This window comes from Orcinus orca, chromosome 7, assembly GCF_937001465.1.
Source record: "Orcinus orca chromosome 7, mOrcOrc1.1, whole genome shotgun sequence".
Classification (NCBI taxonomy): domain Eukaryota; kingdom Metazoa; phylum Chordata; class Mammalia; order Artiodactyla; family Delphinidae; genus Orcinus; species Orcinus orca.
This window is the reverse complement of record NC_064565.1, coordinates 86,153,027-86,169,822: the sequence shown is the minus strand read 5'-3', so window position 1 is coordinate 86,169,822 and position 16,796 is coordinate 86,153,027. Positions and strand designations below refer to the sequence as shown.

At 41.8% G+C, this 16,796-nt stretch overlaps 2 protein-coding genes across 5 annotated transcripts in view; one reads left to right on the top strand and one right to left on the bottom strand.

Annotated features, from left to right (window-relative positions):
* The window catches only part of ORC2 (origin recognition complex subunit 2), a 54,671-nt gene extending 52,850 nt beyond the window's left edge, over nucleotides 1-1,821 (top strand). Inside the window, exon 17 of the mRNA XM_033430246.2 lies at nucleotides 1,795-1,821. Within this exon, the coding sequence (XP_033286137.1) occupies nucleotides 1,795-1,806 (12 nt within the window). The 3' untranslated portion in view covers nucleotides 1,807-1,821. The remainder of the gene's footprint in view (nucleotides 1-1,794) is intronic.
* Nucleotides 749-16,792, bottom strand: NIF3L1 (NGG1 interacting factor 3 like 1). 4 transcript variants are annotated; one of them, XM_033430286.2, is made up of 7 exons: nucleotides 16,693-16,792; nucleotides 13,614-14,074; nucleotides 12,565-12,727; nucleotides 9,892-10,018; nucleotides 7,648-7,786; nucleotides 5,935-6,018; nucleotides 749-2,129 (listed from the first exon to the last, which is right to left on the bottom strand). In XM_033430286.2, exons 2-7 carry the CDS (start codon nucleotides 14,047-14,049, stop codon nucleotides 1,945-1,947), a joined length of 1,134 nt encoding a protein of 377 aa, XP_033286177.1. In that variant the 5' UTR covers nucleotides 14,050-14,074; nucleotides 16,693-16,792; the 3' UTR covers nucleotides 749-1,944. The 4 variants fall into 4 exon arrangements, with proteins under 4 accessions (XP_033286177.1, XP_004262918.1, XP_049568284.1 ...); XM_004262870.4 differs by lacking the exon at nucleotides 16,693-16,792 and adding an exon at nucleotides 15,966-16,686; XM_049712327.1 differs by lacking the exon at nucleotides 16,693-16,792 and adding an exon at nucleotides 14,260-14,281.
* Nucleotides 16,793-16,796: the final 4 nt, after the last annotated feature.

Here is a 16,796-nt window from a genome sequence, read left to right as displayed (position 1 = left end):
CCCAGCACACAGAAAGTGAACAGTGAATGAATGAATGAAGCAAATACCATTAAGACAGTCTCTCAAAGCTGCTATCATCTCATTCTCTCTACTTTGACAAAGCTGACCATCTCATTGAAGCTTTCTACTTCCTGGCTTCTGACACTTAGCTGTTCTCCCACCTTTCTTGGTGGCTCCTCCACCTCTAACTGGGGGGCATTTCTTAAGGCTCACTCCTACTGGTTATTTCTGTAGTGAATCAGTATTACAGATGAACCACCAAGAATAATTTATAAGTTAGGATCCCAAAGCCTCCAGGAGAAAAAAGATTGGTAGGAAGAGGATCCTACAAAGGAAATATAAAATTCTATGCTTCTCATCTTAGACAAATAGTATTTTAAAAGATTTGCTTTTGCCATTACCATAGTAACATGCTCAGTGGAGAAACTGGAAATACATATAAAAGCATTAAAAAGAAAAAATGGGGACTTCCCTGGTGGCGCAGTGGTTAAGAATCCGCCTGCCAATGAAGGGGACATGGGTTTGATCCCTGGTCCAGGAAGATCCCACATGCCACAGAGCAACTAAACTCGTGCGCCACAACTACTGAAGCCTGCGTGCCTAGAGCCCGTGCTCCTCAACTAAAGAGGCCACCGAAGTGAGAAGACCACACACCGCTATGAAGAGTAGCCCCCGCTCGCCGCAACTAGAGAAAGCCCACGCGCAGTAATGAAGACCCAATGCAGCCAAAATATATATATATATTAAAAAAAAAAAAAACCTCTCATCATACCCCCCAGAGAAAATCACAGTTAAAATGGATTTTTTTTTCCCTTCAGGATTTCTTCCATACCTCTTATATCAGTTCTGTCATCAATGTATTTGATTAAGATACACTGTAGTTAAGCACACAGGCTCTGGAGCCAGACTGCCTGAGTTTGTGTCCTAACCAACTCCATCACTTCCTAGCTACGTGGCCTTGGGCAAACTACTTAACCTCTGTTTCAGTTTCCTCATCTGTAAAATGGGAGTAACAATACTTATATGCTTGTTTATAAAGGATTGAAAGTGTTTATAAAGCACCTAGAAGAGTGCCTGGCACAAAATTAATACTGTATAAGTACTCACTAACATTATTTTGAAAGTTAACCATCTTTATATTGAATACATTACTAATAAAATTACAGGTGAGTTACCTAAAAAGCAATAAAGCAATAATTACATGAATAATGATCATGTATATTTAAAACAAAAAGCAAAACTCATCCTGAGGGACTTCCCTGGCCGTCCAGTGGTTAAGACTCCATGCTTCCACTGCAGGGGGCACTGGTTTGATCCCTGGTCGGGGAACTAAGATCCTGCATGTGGCACAGCATGGCCAAAAAAACCCCAAAAACTCATCCTGATAAATCTCATCCTGATTCTGAAATTTAGGTGGGAGGTTAGTGATCTAGGAACAGAAACATACAGATAGACCTTATCACCCTCCAGAGGCTACTACCTATATACAGGTGTTCTAATCCCAAGTTTTAAAGTTTATATGTATATATATATATATATTTTTTGGAAAAGTATATTTTTAAAATAACTAAGGACAGAGAGATATAGAATGACACATTCCCATCTATAATTAAGCTAAGGAGGTGATTACTTGAGCTATTGATATTTCCCAAGAATGTTAAGTAAACAGGTTTACTCCATCTTTCCTAGAGGTTATAATGAATACATATTATACAATATATTCTTTAATTTGTTCTTTATAATAATTGTTCTTTAATGGTAATTATATTATTGTTTTTACCTTCTGAGCTACAGAACATCTGGTGAAGCAGATCAAGAAACCAGAAATGATAATGTACCTTCTAAGACATTCTTTCAGAAGGATACCCCACTGATTCATGTGATGCATTTGAGTTGGGAGCCGTTCGATTTGCAGATTGTGTCATCTGGTTGTTCCTGCATGCATTATACCACACGAAGAGGGTCCCTGTCTATTTCTGACACGATAATATTAATCTTATTCTCCAAGTAAGCATCCAGCATATCTCGAAGATCAGAAAGAAAGCCTCGTTCAGTGTTGCTATGTTCACAGAGGATCACATTTATTCCTTGGGAAGCAGCATCTAGAACATCATGATGGGACATCTCACCTGCCAACAAAAGAACGAACAAATATTTAAATATTAGACACAGAGTCTGAGGAATGCTGAACCATAACAGCAGAAATACCAACTTTGCATTCTGTATGAAGCAAATGTAGTACACCAGAACTTTACATATAAGTCTAGAAAGTTATATGCATGTTTCTTACATGTCCTCCAATTTAAAAAGAGATACGGAATTCCAAATTCTTTCTCCTTGGCAGATCCAAGGCAAGTAACCAAATTCACACATCCAACAGTATCTAATACTGCCATAACTAGACCTGTAGAAACACCCACTCAAAATGTTTCCACAATAAAATAAATGACCATTGCTAAGTAAAATGGGGCTTTCAAAAAGTTTCTTTCTTATGTAACTATTAAATAACAAATACCTCAAGAAAATCCTAGGCTTACAGTGATGTGAAGCCCACACACTGCAACGAAGAGTAGCCCCCACTCGACGCAACTAGAGAAAGCCCGTGTGCAGCAACAAAGACCCAACGCAGCAATAATAAAATATAAAATGAATAAATAAATCTTTAAAAAAAAGAAAATCCTAGGCTTACTTCCCAGAGACTCCTTTACACTTTGTGAGTACCAAAATTTTCAGCATCAACCGTAGTCTAATTCATAAGGATGAAATGAACTTAAGGTTATTTCTAAATTAAAAGCAAGGTATTTTCCTTTGACTTAGGCAAAACACCTAGAAGTTACTGGTGGAAGAGGATCTCATCTTTTGTGAAAAGATTTTGGGAAAACTCAAATGTTTTGAATTTTAAAAAACACCATGTATGAATCTGATGACTTCCAACTTAAAAGCAAAAATATATTATGCACAATTTGGCTTGTTCATAAAAAGCATAATTTTGAAATATACTTAAAAGACATAAACGCATTAAAAAAAATGGTTCTTAGAAAAAAAAGCCCCCCTGCCCAAATCTTCAATTCCCCACACTCCCCCCTACCCAAATATGCATCATTTCATTATAAGGAATAGTTTTTATTCAGGTACCTTTTAAAACATCTTAATCTAAGTAACAGAGGAAAAGTAAAAGGAGAAAAAGACACTAGGGTGGCTCAGTTAGAAGTCATGCTTTAGGAAAGACAAGCTGGCTGCCTGGACTATTATAAATGCACTGGCTGGAGAAGGCATGGAAGTGGGAAAATCCATAAAGACCCTGCAGTAACACCAGAAGACAAAGGAAAGAAAGGCTGGCTCAGGATGGCAGCTATGGGAAAGAAAAAGCAAATCAAAGACAATTTATATTTATTTGCAAGGAGCAATCTCGCCATCTGCTGGTCTTTCTAGGATATTACCCTTTATGACCTAACACATCAAGCTCAAAGGAAGGGTGATGAAACCGGTCTATTGGCTAGGGCTTCTCATCCCTGAAGTTATATTCAAAGTGATGCCTCACAGACTGTAGACATCTTAAGTTAGCCAGATAAGAAGATATTTTCTGTTTCCCCAACTAACAAGATAGGAAGGACATTTTAACATTTTGGAACTGTGTGAATTTATCTTATGTACATATTGCTTTATAATAAAAAAACTAATTAAAAAAAAGTCATTATTTATGAAGAAACAGACACTCCAAACTGAGAGATATACAACAAAGCAAATGGCCTACACTCTTCAAAAATGTCAATGCTCTGAAGACAAAGTGTAGAACTATTCCAGAGGTAGTGTGTGATCATGGATTGGATATCAACCTGAAATCATCACAACATGGTCATATAAGAGAACATCCTGTTCTTAGGAGATACAATGCTGAGGTATTTAGGGGTAAAATGTCACCATATCTGCAATTTATTACAAAATGGTTTGGGAGGAAACATGTAAATATATAAATATAGGTATGCATACACAAATATATACACATATATTGTATGATATGTTAGAGAGAGAGAGAGAAAGTGTACAAATGTGGCAAAATATAACCATTAGTAATCTAGGTGAAGGGTATACAGGAGTTCATTGTACTATTCTTGCAACTTTTCTATAGGTCTGAAATTCCTTCAAAGTAAAATGTTAAAATAGAAACACCATGTTGTAAGATATCAAATTGCCTATACACTGAAAGTTTATTTCAATCTGGTATAAATTTGAGGGCTTATAAAAATCTTACCTCTTTTGAAGGATAGAAAAGAAAACAGGTAATGGTCACATACATTTTTAGTTGGTTCAAAAAATACATCATGCTTGCTCAGATGCTGCACCTCTATACTTAGGGATGTGACAATGTTTCAAGTGCAGCAGCCTCTGTAAGGGGGTGTGCTAGACAATAAGGCATGGGTGTGGGTGGCAGGAGAAGCCTTAGTAATGGAGGGCCCCAGGGGTAGCCAAAGGAACAGCCAGGGGTTTAAGACCCTTGAGTCTAGTCCTAGAAGTGGGAAAAGTAATCTTTAACCCCCAGTCTTCTAACCCTCATGAGGCCCAGAGGTGGAAATACCGCTGGTAGCAGCAGTGTACAAAGTGCCTCCAACTCCTTGGAGGAATGATGGGCCAAGTTACCAGTTAGGTATTACCCACAGGGACAGAGTATAAAGCCTGGGAGCCAAACAATTAATGTCCAATAAGAAATGCATACTGTAGGTTAAGAACACAGTGACAGGAATCGGGAGAGGAAGTCATGACCACCAGGGGCAGGGGCTGGACACTGTCAAGAAAAAGCTTCTCAGGGGAGGTGTCTCTGAGCTTTTACCACTAGAAGTTTAAGAAAGGGGCAGGGCTTCCCTGGTGGTGCAGTGGTTGAGAGTCCGTCTGCCGATGCAGGGGACACGGGTTCGTGCCCCGGTCCGGGAAGATCCCACATGCCGCGGAGCGGCTGGGCCCTTGAGCCATGGCCGCTGAGCCTGCGTGTCCGGAGGGGCAAAGAGAAGACATCTTAGCCAGGGAAAACAGCATGAGCAAAGGCTGCATGAAAGAGGATGAAACATTTAGGCTTCACCAGGACAGCTGGAGGAGATCACTGAAGGGTTTTTAGCCTGGATAATATTATCCACCATCATATTTGTACTTTTGAAAGTTAGTTTTGTGGGAGTGTGTGGAAGATTAAGATTAGAAGCTTGATGAAGTACTTCAGGTAGAGGATGCCTGGATGGAGATACAGAGAAAAGTTCTAGAAAGATTTTGGAGTTATAACTGATAGAAACTGATGATTGTCTTTAGCGCTGAGTAAGAGGAACCATTTTCTACCTAAGACGACAAGGTAAAAAGTGTCCCATTAACTTACATATGAAATCTGAGAGAAATCATGTTTAGGAAGAAGTTAGGTTAAATAAGTGCTGAACATCAGTTTTTTAGATAATCTAATTGTTTAATGATTTTTTTCCCCTCCACAAAGAATATGGTATGTTCCCAATTTTGGCATAGTCCCTATTTATTTCAGGTTCAAGTAACAGATCCATCTATATGTCAGATGCTGTCCTAAAGCCTGCTATTATTAGATCCATCTATATGTCAGATGATGTCCTAAAATATGTTTTTTTTGTTTGTTTTTTTTTTTTTTTGCGGTACACGGGCCTCTCACTGTTGTGGCCTCTCCAGTTGCGAAGCACAGGCTCCGGACGCACAGGCCCCGGACGCACAGGCCCAGCGGCCATGGCTCACGGGCCCAGCTGCTCTGCGGCATGTGGGATCTTCCCGGACCGGGGCACGAACCCATGTCCCCTGCATCGGCAGGTGGACTCTCAACCACTGCGCCACCAGGGAAGCCCTATGCTATTTTTTAACTTGGAAAAAAATAAACCAAGGTAGGGAAGGGATGCACAAGAAAAGGGTAGAAAAAAGATCCAAAGGCTGTCCTACCTGTGAGGTAGAGGTCGGCCTTTGTTCCCTGAAGGACGCTGCTCCCAGAACCAGCACACACGGCCACGACTTTGACTGCGGACTCTTCCAGATAAAGGAAACAAGAGGCCACTACTTTATAATTCCCCTTCATTTTAATATTATAATTTGTACAGAGAATCCTAAATGTAATGCAGATTTCACTCCTAGTCTCATCACCAGTACGTGAATTTTGCTTACCAAGTTTTAAAAAATAATAAAAAACATCTTTACATAGGCAAACAGACTATTCCTTGGCATTGCAGAGCTAACCCAAGGCAGCATTATTATTCCTTCAGATGTATGTTGCTGCAGAAGCCCACATAAGGCACCCCTGAATAGTATCAACCACTATTAGCACTAGGCTTTGGGCTTCACTGCAATGCTGATCAGTAAAGCAACCTCACCCAGGTCTCCAGGTAACAGTGAGAGGTAAGCAGGTAACTCTCTGTTCCCAGGTAAGGAAGCTAAGGAACTAAAAGGGCTAGTTAGAGGATGCTATGAACGGATTTGACACACATTTTTTTTCATATCGTATTGATCCTGAAAGAGCACCCTCTGAAGAGTGAAATACAGAATCTTTCAAGCCAAAAGTCAATAAGTGTTTAGCACTTAGGTTTCTAGAATGGACACTTCATTAGTGGTATTTCAAAAGAGTGGCACTGGAGCTGGTCAGAAGTCCAATCCCATCTCTGCCACCAATGCTTTTTGGAAACAAACACTCATGAGTTGTTTGATCTAGCTGTGGACTTTGGATAAGTTTCTCTCCAAACCTCAATTTTTTTCAGCTGTACAATGGGAATAATAACACCTCCCAGACAGCTAACGATGGCCAGCATTTACTGCACTTAATGTGTGCCAGTCACATGAATTATACCACCACCTCGATGAGTTAGGTTTTATTATTTCTGCAGTTTTTACAGACGAGGCTACCAGGACACAGGGGGTTAAATAGCCTGTCCAAGTCATGCAGCAGACAGGACAAACGTGAACCCAAGGCGTTCAGATTCCACACTCATAACACCTGCGCTCTACTCGCCGCCTTCACAGTGGGAACTCACACACTCAGGACACTAGGTACAGTGCTAGGCTCACTGCAGGGGTCCAACAAGTGTTCTGTCCGTTCCTTTTGTTACCCAAAATACTGGGGAAAGCCAAGAGAAAAGGCAGTGGCTACAAAACTCAGAAACTGCACTGGATCACATCACTTAGCACTACCTCACTATAAAATATTGCCAGTATTGTAAAATGTAAGATTTGCATTGTAACTGGAGCAATCACAATTTCCAGCTTTCTTCCTGGATATTGGTAGGATTGCACTTCATGCTCTCCCTGGGTTGAGTAATTCTCGACAATAAATTGAACAGAATATGTATTTCCAGACTAGAATGTTTAACTGATGGTTTGAGACCCTCCCTCTGCAACAGTAACCAGTCTACAATGAGCAAACTTCCCCCACCGATTTGAGATGAATGTGGAGTGTGCCTGAGAAATAAATCGTGTTTAGGCCAATGAGATGTATATCACAGTATAACCTCAACCACCCTGATCAATAAAGTAAAGCAGTCATCTCCTGTGAGTTGCTAACACGTTTCTTAACACGTTTCTATCATCTATACTGACACAGCCAAGAGTTTCAATTTTTGCCCAACAGTATCAGTAAGTATACTGGACAAATAAAGGAGACATATTTACCTAAGGTCTTCCCTACTCCAAGAGCAAGGCGAACATGAGACAGTTTTAGGTGCCTTTTGATTTGCTCAATCATGGTTGCCAAGGAGACAGACTCATCCAGGGTGCATAACCGTCCCATCCCAGTATGTAGAAGCAGAGGCTGAAGAGAAACAAATTAGAAAAACTGTACATCATCAGTCCTAGAAAACAAATCCATAGAACAGACAGCAAATGCCGAGATCAATAAAACAAGCATATTGGGTTTCCCTGGTGGCGCAGTGGGTGAGAGTCCGCCTGCTGATGCAGGGGAAACGGGGTTCGTGCCCCGGTCCGGGAAGATCCCACATGCCGTGGAGCGGCTGGGCCCGTGAGCCATGGCCGCTGAGCCTGCGCGTCCGGAGCCTGTGCTCTGCAACGGGAGAGGCCACAACAGTGAGAGGCCCGTGTACCGCAAAAAAAAAAAAAAAAAAAAACAAGCATATTATCAGCTTGCTATAAAACCAGCTCCGGGCTAAAATTTGGGGATGCAAACCTGACAAAAACATTCTCTGACTTCTAGGAGCTCAGTCTCCTGGGAAGGCAGATGTTTAAACAATGAAAATAAAAGTGTTTTTAAATACAAAGTAGGTATTGTTTTTTTCTGGGAGCACAAAGGAATGACTAAATAAATGAGTTGAGACTAGGGGAGGTGGGTACTTGGACTAAGTGGAGTCAAACAAGGTTCTACAACGACTTGGGTCTCGAAGACAGACCAGAAAGGAGTTAAAAAAGGAGTGATGTCAAGTGCAGTGTGGTGGGTTAGGGACAGGGTGAGATGTGGAGAGGCATTCTAAAGAGAGAGATCACGTACAAAGGTGCCAAGGTGGGAGAGACCGCACAGGGCAGATGGAAAAGCAGACAGTATAGCTGGTATACAGAGCAAGGGATGCGGATGGAGAAGACGCGGAGACAGGGGTCCTTGCCAGTCATGAAGGGCTTCACACTCTAAGCTAAAAAGCCTGGATTGTCTCCTGTAGGTGCCCACTCAGGAGACTACTCATATCCCAAGTGAGAGAAGATGAGAGTTTCAACTACTGTGGTGGCGAAGCAAACAGAGAGGAGAAACATTTTGTAGATTTAGGGACAGAATCAGCAGGGCTTGGATTTACAGGGGCAAGGGAGAGTTGTGCAAACCTCAAATAAGGTAGATGATGATGCCACCAATAAAACAGGAAAAAGTGGTATTTAAAGGCGTGGTATGGGGATAAGGTCAATACTTGTATATATTGGATTTTAAATACTTGTAAGAGTCATAAGTGGAAAATGTTCAGAAAGTGGCTGGAAATATAGGTTCTTTTAAAATTTTTTATCTTTTACCTTAAGAAAGCATTCTGAGACAGGAAGTAAAGACATAGGAATCATCATACAAACGGCTGTCAAGTTAAAAGAATGAATGAAAACGGTCCAGGCATAGGGTATAAGATAAGAGACTGAACCTGTAACTGAGTCTCTAATCCTGAAGAAGTACCACTATGGTCTAAATGTTTCCGTCCCCCTCAAATTCATAGGTTGAAATCCTAACCTACGGATTAGGAGGTGTAGCCTTTGGGAGGTACTTAAGTCATGAGGCTGGAACCCACACGAATGGGATTAGTGCTTTAGAAAAGAGGCTCCAGAGAGATCCTTAGTCCCCTCCACCATGTGAGGACACAGGGGGAAGGCACCATCTTTGAACCACAAAGTGAATTCCCACCAGACACCACTCCAAATCTACCAGTGCCATGATCTTGGACTTTCCAGCCTCCAAAACTGTGAGAAGTAACTTTCTGTTGTTTATAAGCTATCCAGTCTGTGGCACTCTGTTATAGCAGTCCAAACATGTTATAGTAGCCCGAATGGACTAAGACAAGTTCCAACATTTTCTTATTCCTGAAACGTCTCTGTTTTTTTTTTGTTTTTTTTTGTTTTCTTTTTTTTTGCGGTACGCGGGCCTCTCACTGTTGTGGCCTCTCCCGTTGCAGAACACAGGCTCCGGACGCACAGGCTCAGCGGCCATGGCTCACGGGTCCAGCCGCTCCGCGGCATGTGGGATCTTCCCGGACCGGGGCACGAACCCGTGTCCCCTGCATCGGCAGGTGGACTCTCAACCACTGCGCCACCAGGAAAGCCCACGTCTCCAGTTTTAAATATACTTTCCAGGGCATGACATGCCCTCAATCACTTTATGTTTAATAATTTACATATGAATTGTCAAACAAAAATGCACAGTAACATATTTTTTATTACCTTCTCCAGTGACAGAATTTCAGTCTTCTGATAATATTGTCTGTTCTGGGAAAGAAAAGCCACCACCTGCATTAAAGCTTGCTGAGTACAATTCAGACTGAGCCGTGTTTGTTCTTCATCATCAGACCTAGAAAAAAAGTCACTTCCTGGTTTAGGATAAATATAAACAATGTATTTAAAAGAATCCACAGTTCACAACCTCCTATAATAGGAGATCAGATTTATATGGAATTTAGGACTTAATTCCAAGCCAAACTATTTTCTAGAATAGTGTTTCTCAAACTTTCACATGCATCAAAATCATCTCATGGCCTTATTAAAACAGACTGCTGGGCCCTACCCCCAGAGTTTCTAATTCAGTAGGTCCAAGTGGGGGCTAAGAATTGATCTTTCTAACAAGTTCCAGGTGATGCTGATGTTGCTGGTCTAGGGACCTCACTCTGAAACCCCTGTTCTAGAACAGTTCTTAGTCCTGGTTGTGCATCAGAAATCTCCTGCTGTCTTCTTAAAATAACAGCTGCTGGACCCTTCCACAGATCCAGTGAAACAGAACATCTATGAATGGGGCTGGGGCAAACTGAATTTTTTTTAAGCCCTAGAAAAGTTAATTTTCAAACATCATTGAATACAAGAATCTCCTGGACAGATCCTCAGGCAAACCCCATTCTAATTACACAGATCTAGGATAAAGCCCAAAATCTGCATTTTTCATAAGCACCCGGTAGCAATGATTCAGAGGTCCCTGAATCACCCTTTAAAAAGCAATGCCCTTAAAAAAAAAAAATAAAATAAAATAAAAAAAGCAATGGCTTTGGGAATTCCCTGGTGGTTCTGTGGTTAGGACTCGGTGCTTTCACTGCTGGGGTCCGGGTTCAATCCCTTCAATCCCTGGATCCCTGGTTGGGGAACTAAGATCCTGTAAGCCGTGGGGCGCAGCCCAAAAAAAAAAAAAAAACCAATGCCCCAGAGCCTCTCCAAAACAACTAGCACCAAAAGTTTTGTATTTAACCATATACTCTAAATATAATCATAGAATTCTAGAACTAAGACACCTTACAAGATAATGTGGAAGTGTAGTTTCAACACTGGAACCATCTGTAGAGATTTGAAAAGAAAAAGCAAAAACAATGCCTGGCCCCCAATCTAATGGTAAATCCCCGATATTACCTGTAATATGGAGAAACTGGAACCAAACTAAATGTGCATCAGTGTTTTAAAAAGTCCATCAGTTAGGAAGAGGAATACTTCAAGAAATTACAGTACATTCATGATAAACACTGTGTAGCAATTAAAAAGAGAGACATACATGGATAGATTTCTAAGACATCTTAAGTTAAAAAGACAAATACAGCATACCATTTAATTAAGAAAGCAATGAATAAGACAAAACTACACATTTCTTTGTGTCCCTATACATGTTTGGAAAGATACCCACTTCTCTGAAAACAAAGGAAAAGACAACTTGAGTTGAAGATACTGGGATTGAGGGGACAAGGAGAACTTTTGTATTGCTTAAATTTTTCATGCTTTATTTGTATAATTTTAATTTCACTATTTACACAGTATTTCAGTATGGTAAAAGACACCATGACTGGAACCTATGCAAAATCTTATAAACAATTTTTCTTAAGATTCTTGGAATTCCCCAATATTATTGGAGGACATTTACTACGATTTTACTATAATGTATCTACACTTAAAAACCACTCATCAAAGAGTCATTTTTGGGCTTCCCTGGTGGCATAGTGGTTGAGAGTCCGCCTGCCAATGCAGGGGACACAGGTTCGTGCAACAGATTTCCATTTTATAAAAAAGTCATTGTACCTATCTTTTTTTTTTTTACCAATTATTAAGTCCTAGCTTTGTATAACTTGTCTTTTACGATGCTTTAGTAGGTATTAGGGTAAATCAGCCCCCCAAAAAATCTCTAATGAAGCAACATTTTTTTTAAATTAATTAATTTATTTATTTTTGGCTGCATTGGGTCTTTGTTGCTGTGCAGCAACCGGGGGCTACTCTTTGTTACGGTACGCAGGCTTCTCATTGCAGTGGCTTCTCTTGCTGCGGAGCATGGGCTCTAGGTGTGCGGGCTTCAGTAGTTGTGGCATGCAGGCTTAGTTGCTCCACGGCATGTGGGATCTTCCCGGACCAGGGTTCGAACCCGTGTCCCCTGCACTGGCAGGCGGATTCTCAACTCCTGTGCCACCAGGGATGTCCCTGAAGCAACATTTTGGTATCTCAGCCCTAATTAAATAAATGATTGACCTTCCAAGAGGCACTTTAATGTATTTTTCTTTTCAAGTGTTTGGGAATCATCATTTGCTGGGAACTGATAAAAGTAAACCTATGTTATCAGCATATAACTAGGGTATATCTGCATACCCTAAGGTAAAAATAACTTTCAACATTGCCAGGAGGATTAGAAATACTGTAGGATGTGTGATATAGTCTCTCCCACATAGAAAATAGTCAATAAGTGTCACTTATCATTTTTATTGCTTTGAAAAGATCCCATGGCTCTCCTTAGGGACCCGCAGGCAAATGAGAAGTATGCTGCTTTGTAAACCCACACTAGGAAAGTGATTTGCTGCAAACTTAAATAACAGAGTTATAGAATCTGTAAGAAAGATTCTTACAAATTAATATACACAAAAAGAGGAAAAGATATTGTACCTAGCAGAAAAAGAAGTGACAGATACACCTGCAATTCCTTTCACTGCAGAAATGACTTTGTCCAGGTCTTGGGTGTGGGTAACATTGAATTCTACTCTGTGTGTTCCCTCCGTGGGGTAGTCAGGAGCTCTGGAAGCATGGATGGGCCTGGAGGTGCAAACTCCTAGAAAGAAAAAATTGTCAGAAATTGGAGTTTTTGTGGGTTTATTTAAAAATTAGAAAGATAAACCACTATGGGCAAAACTTCTAAGAAATGAGTATTTTTTTTTTTTTTTTTTTTTTTTTTAGAAATGAGTATTTTTGAAAAGATTCATTCTCAGATGCTTATATAATATACACACACATACATATCCCTTATATATACATTCAACAATCCCCGTAATTAAGGGATTTAGTACAGACATACATAATCAAATTTATTTTCAGATTTTCCAGAAGACTCGTAAATATCACAAAAAGTTGGACAAGACTGACTCATGAATTTTTACATAACATATAGAATTGTGACTGCTTACTAAATTTACTCATGTAAACTATGATTCAAGTCGCAGATGCTCATAATTTACTTGACCACAGTAATCCAGATTATATCATCACAGAAGCTTCAGCCCAAAATGAGTAAACTAAAAAGACTTGCTAAAACACATATGCTGAATTCCCTCATTGTGCTGGGTATAAGGACTAATTCAATAAAACTCTATTTGATTGACACATGAAGTATATTTTGGAGAGGCTTGAAGCTTTCAGTTCAGTTTAACAAGCGTTTCTGGAGTGCCTGAGTGCCAGGCACTGTGCCACATGAGTAAGGAATCACAAAGCTCGATCAACAATGAAGACTTCCTATGCTGTCCTTGTTCACTAAGGATAAAAATTTCATTTTTCAAATGCAATTTAATTGCCAGATTTCAGCAAGATTATTTTAAAATATATGAAAGTAGAATAATGGTCCCCATCCCTAAAGCAGTTAAAACACTACTGGAAATACATTCTAAAATTTCAAAGCACTGGTAGGGAAAATACTGAATATGAAAGAACAAGAGGCTTCTCACCAAGCCCTTTAGCCAGCCAGTTGTTGACTCCCTGCGGAGCAGCATCATAGGCCGTGTGAGGAGAGTAGATCCCGACTCTGTTCTCCAGTGCCCGGATCACCAGGCGCTCTTTCCAGGTTTTCCAGGTGATGCGCTTCATAGGTCGGAAAATGGGTGGATGGTAGGAGAGAATGAGATCTGCCTTCTTCTGCAGTGCCTCCTCCATCACTTCTTCTGTCAAATCATTGGTTAGGAAGAGCGTGTTTACAGTGTGTGGTGGGCTTGGTTCCACCAGTAATCCAACATTGTCCCAACTCTCAGCAAATGAGAGGGATGCAAAGTCATTCAAGGAGGAAAGGAGAGTCTTTAGATCCATGAAGGAACGGGAAGAACTGCAGATCAGGGAATGGATTAGGCGGACTGTCGTGGGGAGCAGGCGTACACGAGATGACAACATGCAGAAGTCAGGTAAAACTGAGTATCTGAAGTCAAAACACAGAAAATGGACCTTTGAGACAGCAAAGCATATGAGCAAAAGAGCTGTAGTCCTACGTGCCTGGCTTCAAATACTGGCTCTGCCACTTACTGGCACATGGTATCATAGGTAAGTCATTTAACCTTTCTGAGCTTGTTTTCTCATCTACAAAATGGAGACACTATAACTTACCTCACAGGCCGTCTGGAGGAGTAAACGGATTAATATGTTTAAGTCACCTTGCACAAACCTGGTGCACAACACACAATTATGTTCCTTTCCTCCTCCCTGCCCCCTCCCACACACCCTTGTTCTTTTTTTTTTTTTTTTTTTTTTTTTTTGCGGTACGCAGGCCTCTCACTGTCGTGGCCTCTCCCGCTGCAGAGCACAGGCTCCGGACGCACAGGCTCAGCGGCCATGGCTCACGGGCCCAGCCGCTCCGCGGCATGTGGGATCTTCCCGGACCGGGGCACGAACCCGTGTCCCCTGCATCGGCAGGCGGACCCCCAACCTCTGCGCCCCCAGGGAAACCCACACCCTTGTTCTTGTTCTCCCCACCTGTGCTTCAACCACCCTTCTCCATTTCTCTAAATATTACCCTTCCTTCCAAGACCCTTTCGACTTCCTAAATAAAGCTTTTCTTGACAAACCTTCCTTTTCAGTGTCGTCCCTCTCCCTGTCCCACCTGCTTTTGCACTAGTTATTCTCATAATATTATATTCCTGTTTGTCTGTCTCCCCCAGTACGCTAAAGCTACTGGAGGACAGAAACTACCTTTTCTGTATCTCAGGATCACCAACATAGGCCAGCACTAAATGCTTACTATACAGACTGACACAGTCCCCCTTCCCCCATCATAGCAGAATTTGGAGTTAGGGTGGTACATACTGACATTAAAAAGTGCTTTATCAAAAGAGTAACAATAACATATTTAAACAGTTAAGTGTTTTGTACGGACACCAAGGGGGGAAAGTGGCGGGGTATGGGTGGTGGTAGGATGAACTGGGAGATTGGGATTGACATGTATACACTAATATGTATAAAGTAGATAACTAATAAGAAACTGCTGTATAAAAAATAAAATAAAATTCAAAAAAATATATTAGTTTAAAAAAAAAAAAGTTAAGTGTTTTATCGGCAGCCAGAACCATGGGATGCACAGGTGAGTCACTGTGAATGGGTAGGGGCAAGGCAGGAAAGGGCAGGAGCTGCTGCCCCTGAGCCAACAGCTACCTGCCACACAAAGGCCAGAATCAAGAGGTGGGAGAGGTGAAGATGTAAAGGGCCCACACAGTCTGTAAGCCTTATAGACATCTATATCCAATACAAAACACTGTCTGCTCCATTCTTAAATGTAGTATCTATGAACACTTTTGTTTTTGAAGAAAAGCATTTCATGGTATGCAAAATAATTAACAAGAAAGCATAGTCAATTGTAAATTTAATGAAATACTCATAACTCAATTTCAAAAGCAAATTTTTTTCAATATTTGTATGCAGAAATATTTAATATTGGGACTTCCCTGGTGGCACAGTGGTTACGAATCAGCCTGCCAATGCAGGGGACACGGGTTCCAGACCTGGCCCGGGAAGATCCCACCGGCCATGGAACAACTAAGCCCGTGCTCCACAACTATTGCGCCCTCGCTCTAGAGCCCGTGAGCCACAACTACTAAAGCCCGCATGCCTAGAGCCTGGGCTCCGCAACAAGAGAAGCCACCGCAAGGAGAAGGCTGCGCACCGCAACCAAGAGTAGCCCACGCTCGCCGCAAGTAGAGAAAGCCTGCGTGCAGCAACGAAGACCCAATGCAGACAAAAATAAAATAAAATAATAAAAAAAGAAATATTTAATGCACTTATTCAATATACAGTTTGGAGTGAGGTGGAACCACTCGAACCTGGGGTCTTGGAAGATCTTCTAAGGGTCCTTATACCACTTCCACTCTCCAGATTCCACGTCCTGATACTACTCCACTCTCCAGACTCTTCTAAATCTGGCAAGCCCTAAAGTGAAGCTCTAATGGGCCACCACGCCGGTTCTGTTACCTACTGTTACATTTGAAGGAGCCCTTGTAAGTAACAAAACACTCCCCATTTCCTACGAAGCTGAGTAGCTTTAAGTCACAATTAACGAGAATGGGAGGTGGCAGAGCATGGTGGGAAGAGCACCGACTCTAAAACCAGACTGACTCCCAAAGCCACAGCTGTCTCTGAGGACTCTACCTCTGTGGTTTCCACCTATGAAGGGTGCAAATAATAGTGCCCAGCTCACAGCGTGGTTGCAAGATTTAACCGTGAAGCTGGGAACAATGCCTGGCCTAGAGTCTGCACTATTTATTATTAAGATTCATTAGCAAGGCCCACTTTACAGCCTGCAAACAGCGCCCTCTTGTTTCAGTCCCCCTTCAGGCCTTTTCTAGAACAATGAAGAGCGCAGGTGGCACGGCCGATAAGTCCGTGAGTTAAGTCCCCGGGCCCTGTAGAGCGCTATGCTCTCCCGCGGCAAGCCGGTTTTCTGCGCCTATCTCCTCCCCTGCCACCTTTCGCTGCAGCAGGTTCGTAAACCACAGCCCGCCGCCATGGCCTCAGCTACTCACGCTGAAACTTAACCCGCCGAAGACTCACCAGCCCCACGAACTCCGCGAGCGCTATTTCCGGTCCTGCGCGGAAGTTCCCGGCTTCGTGAAAGTGGGCGGGGCGGGGGAGCCGGTCGGAGGTGGTCTTTCCGG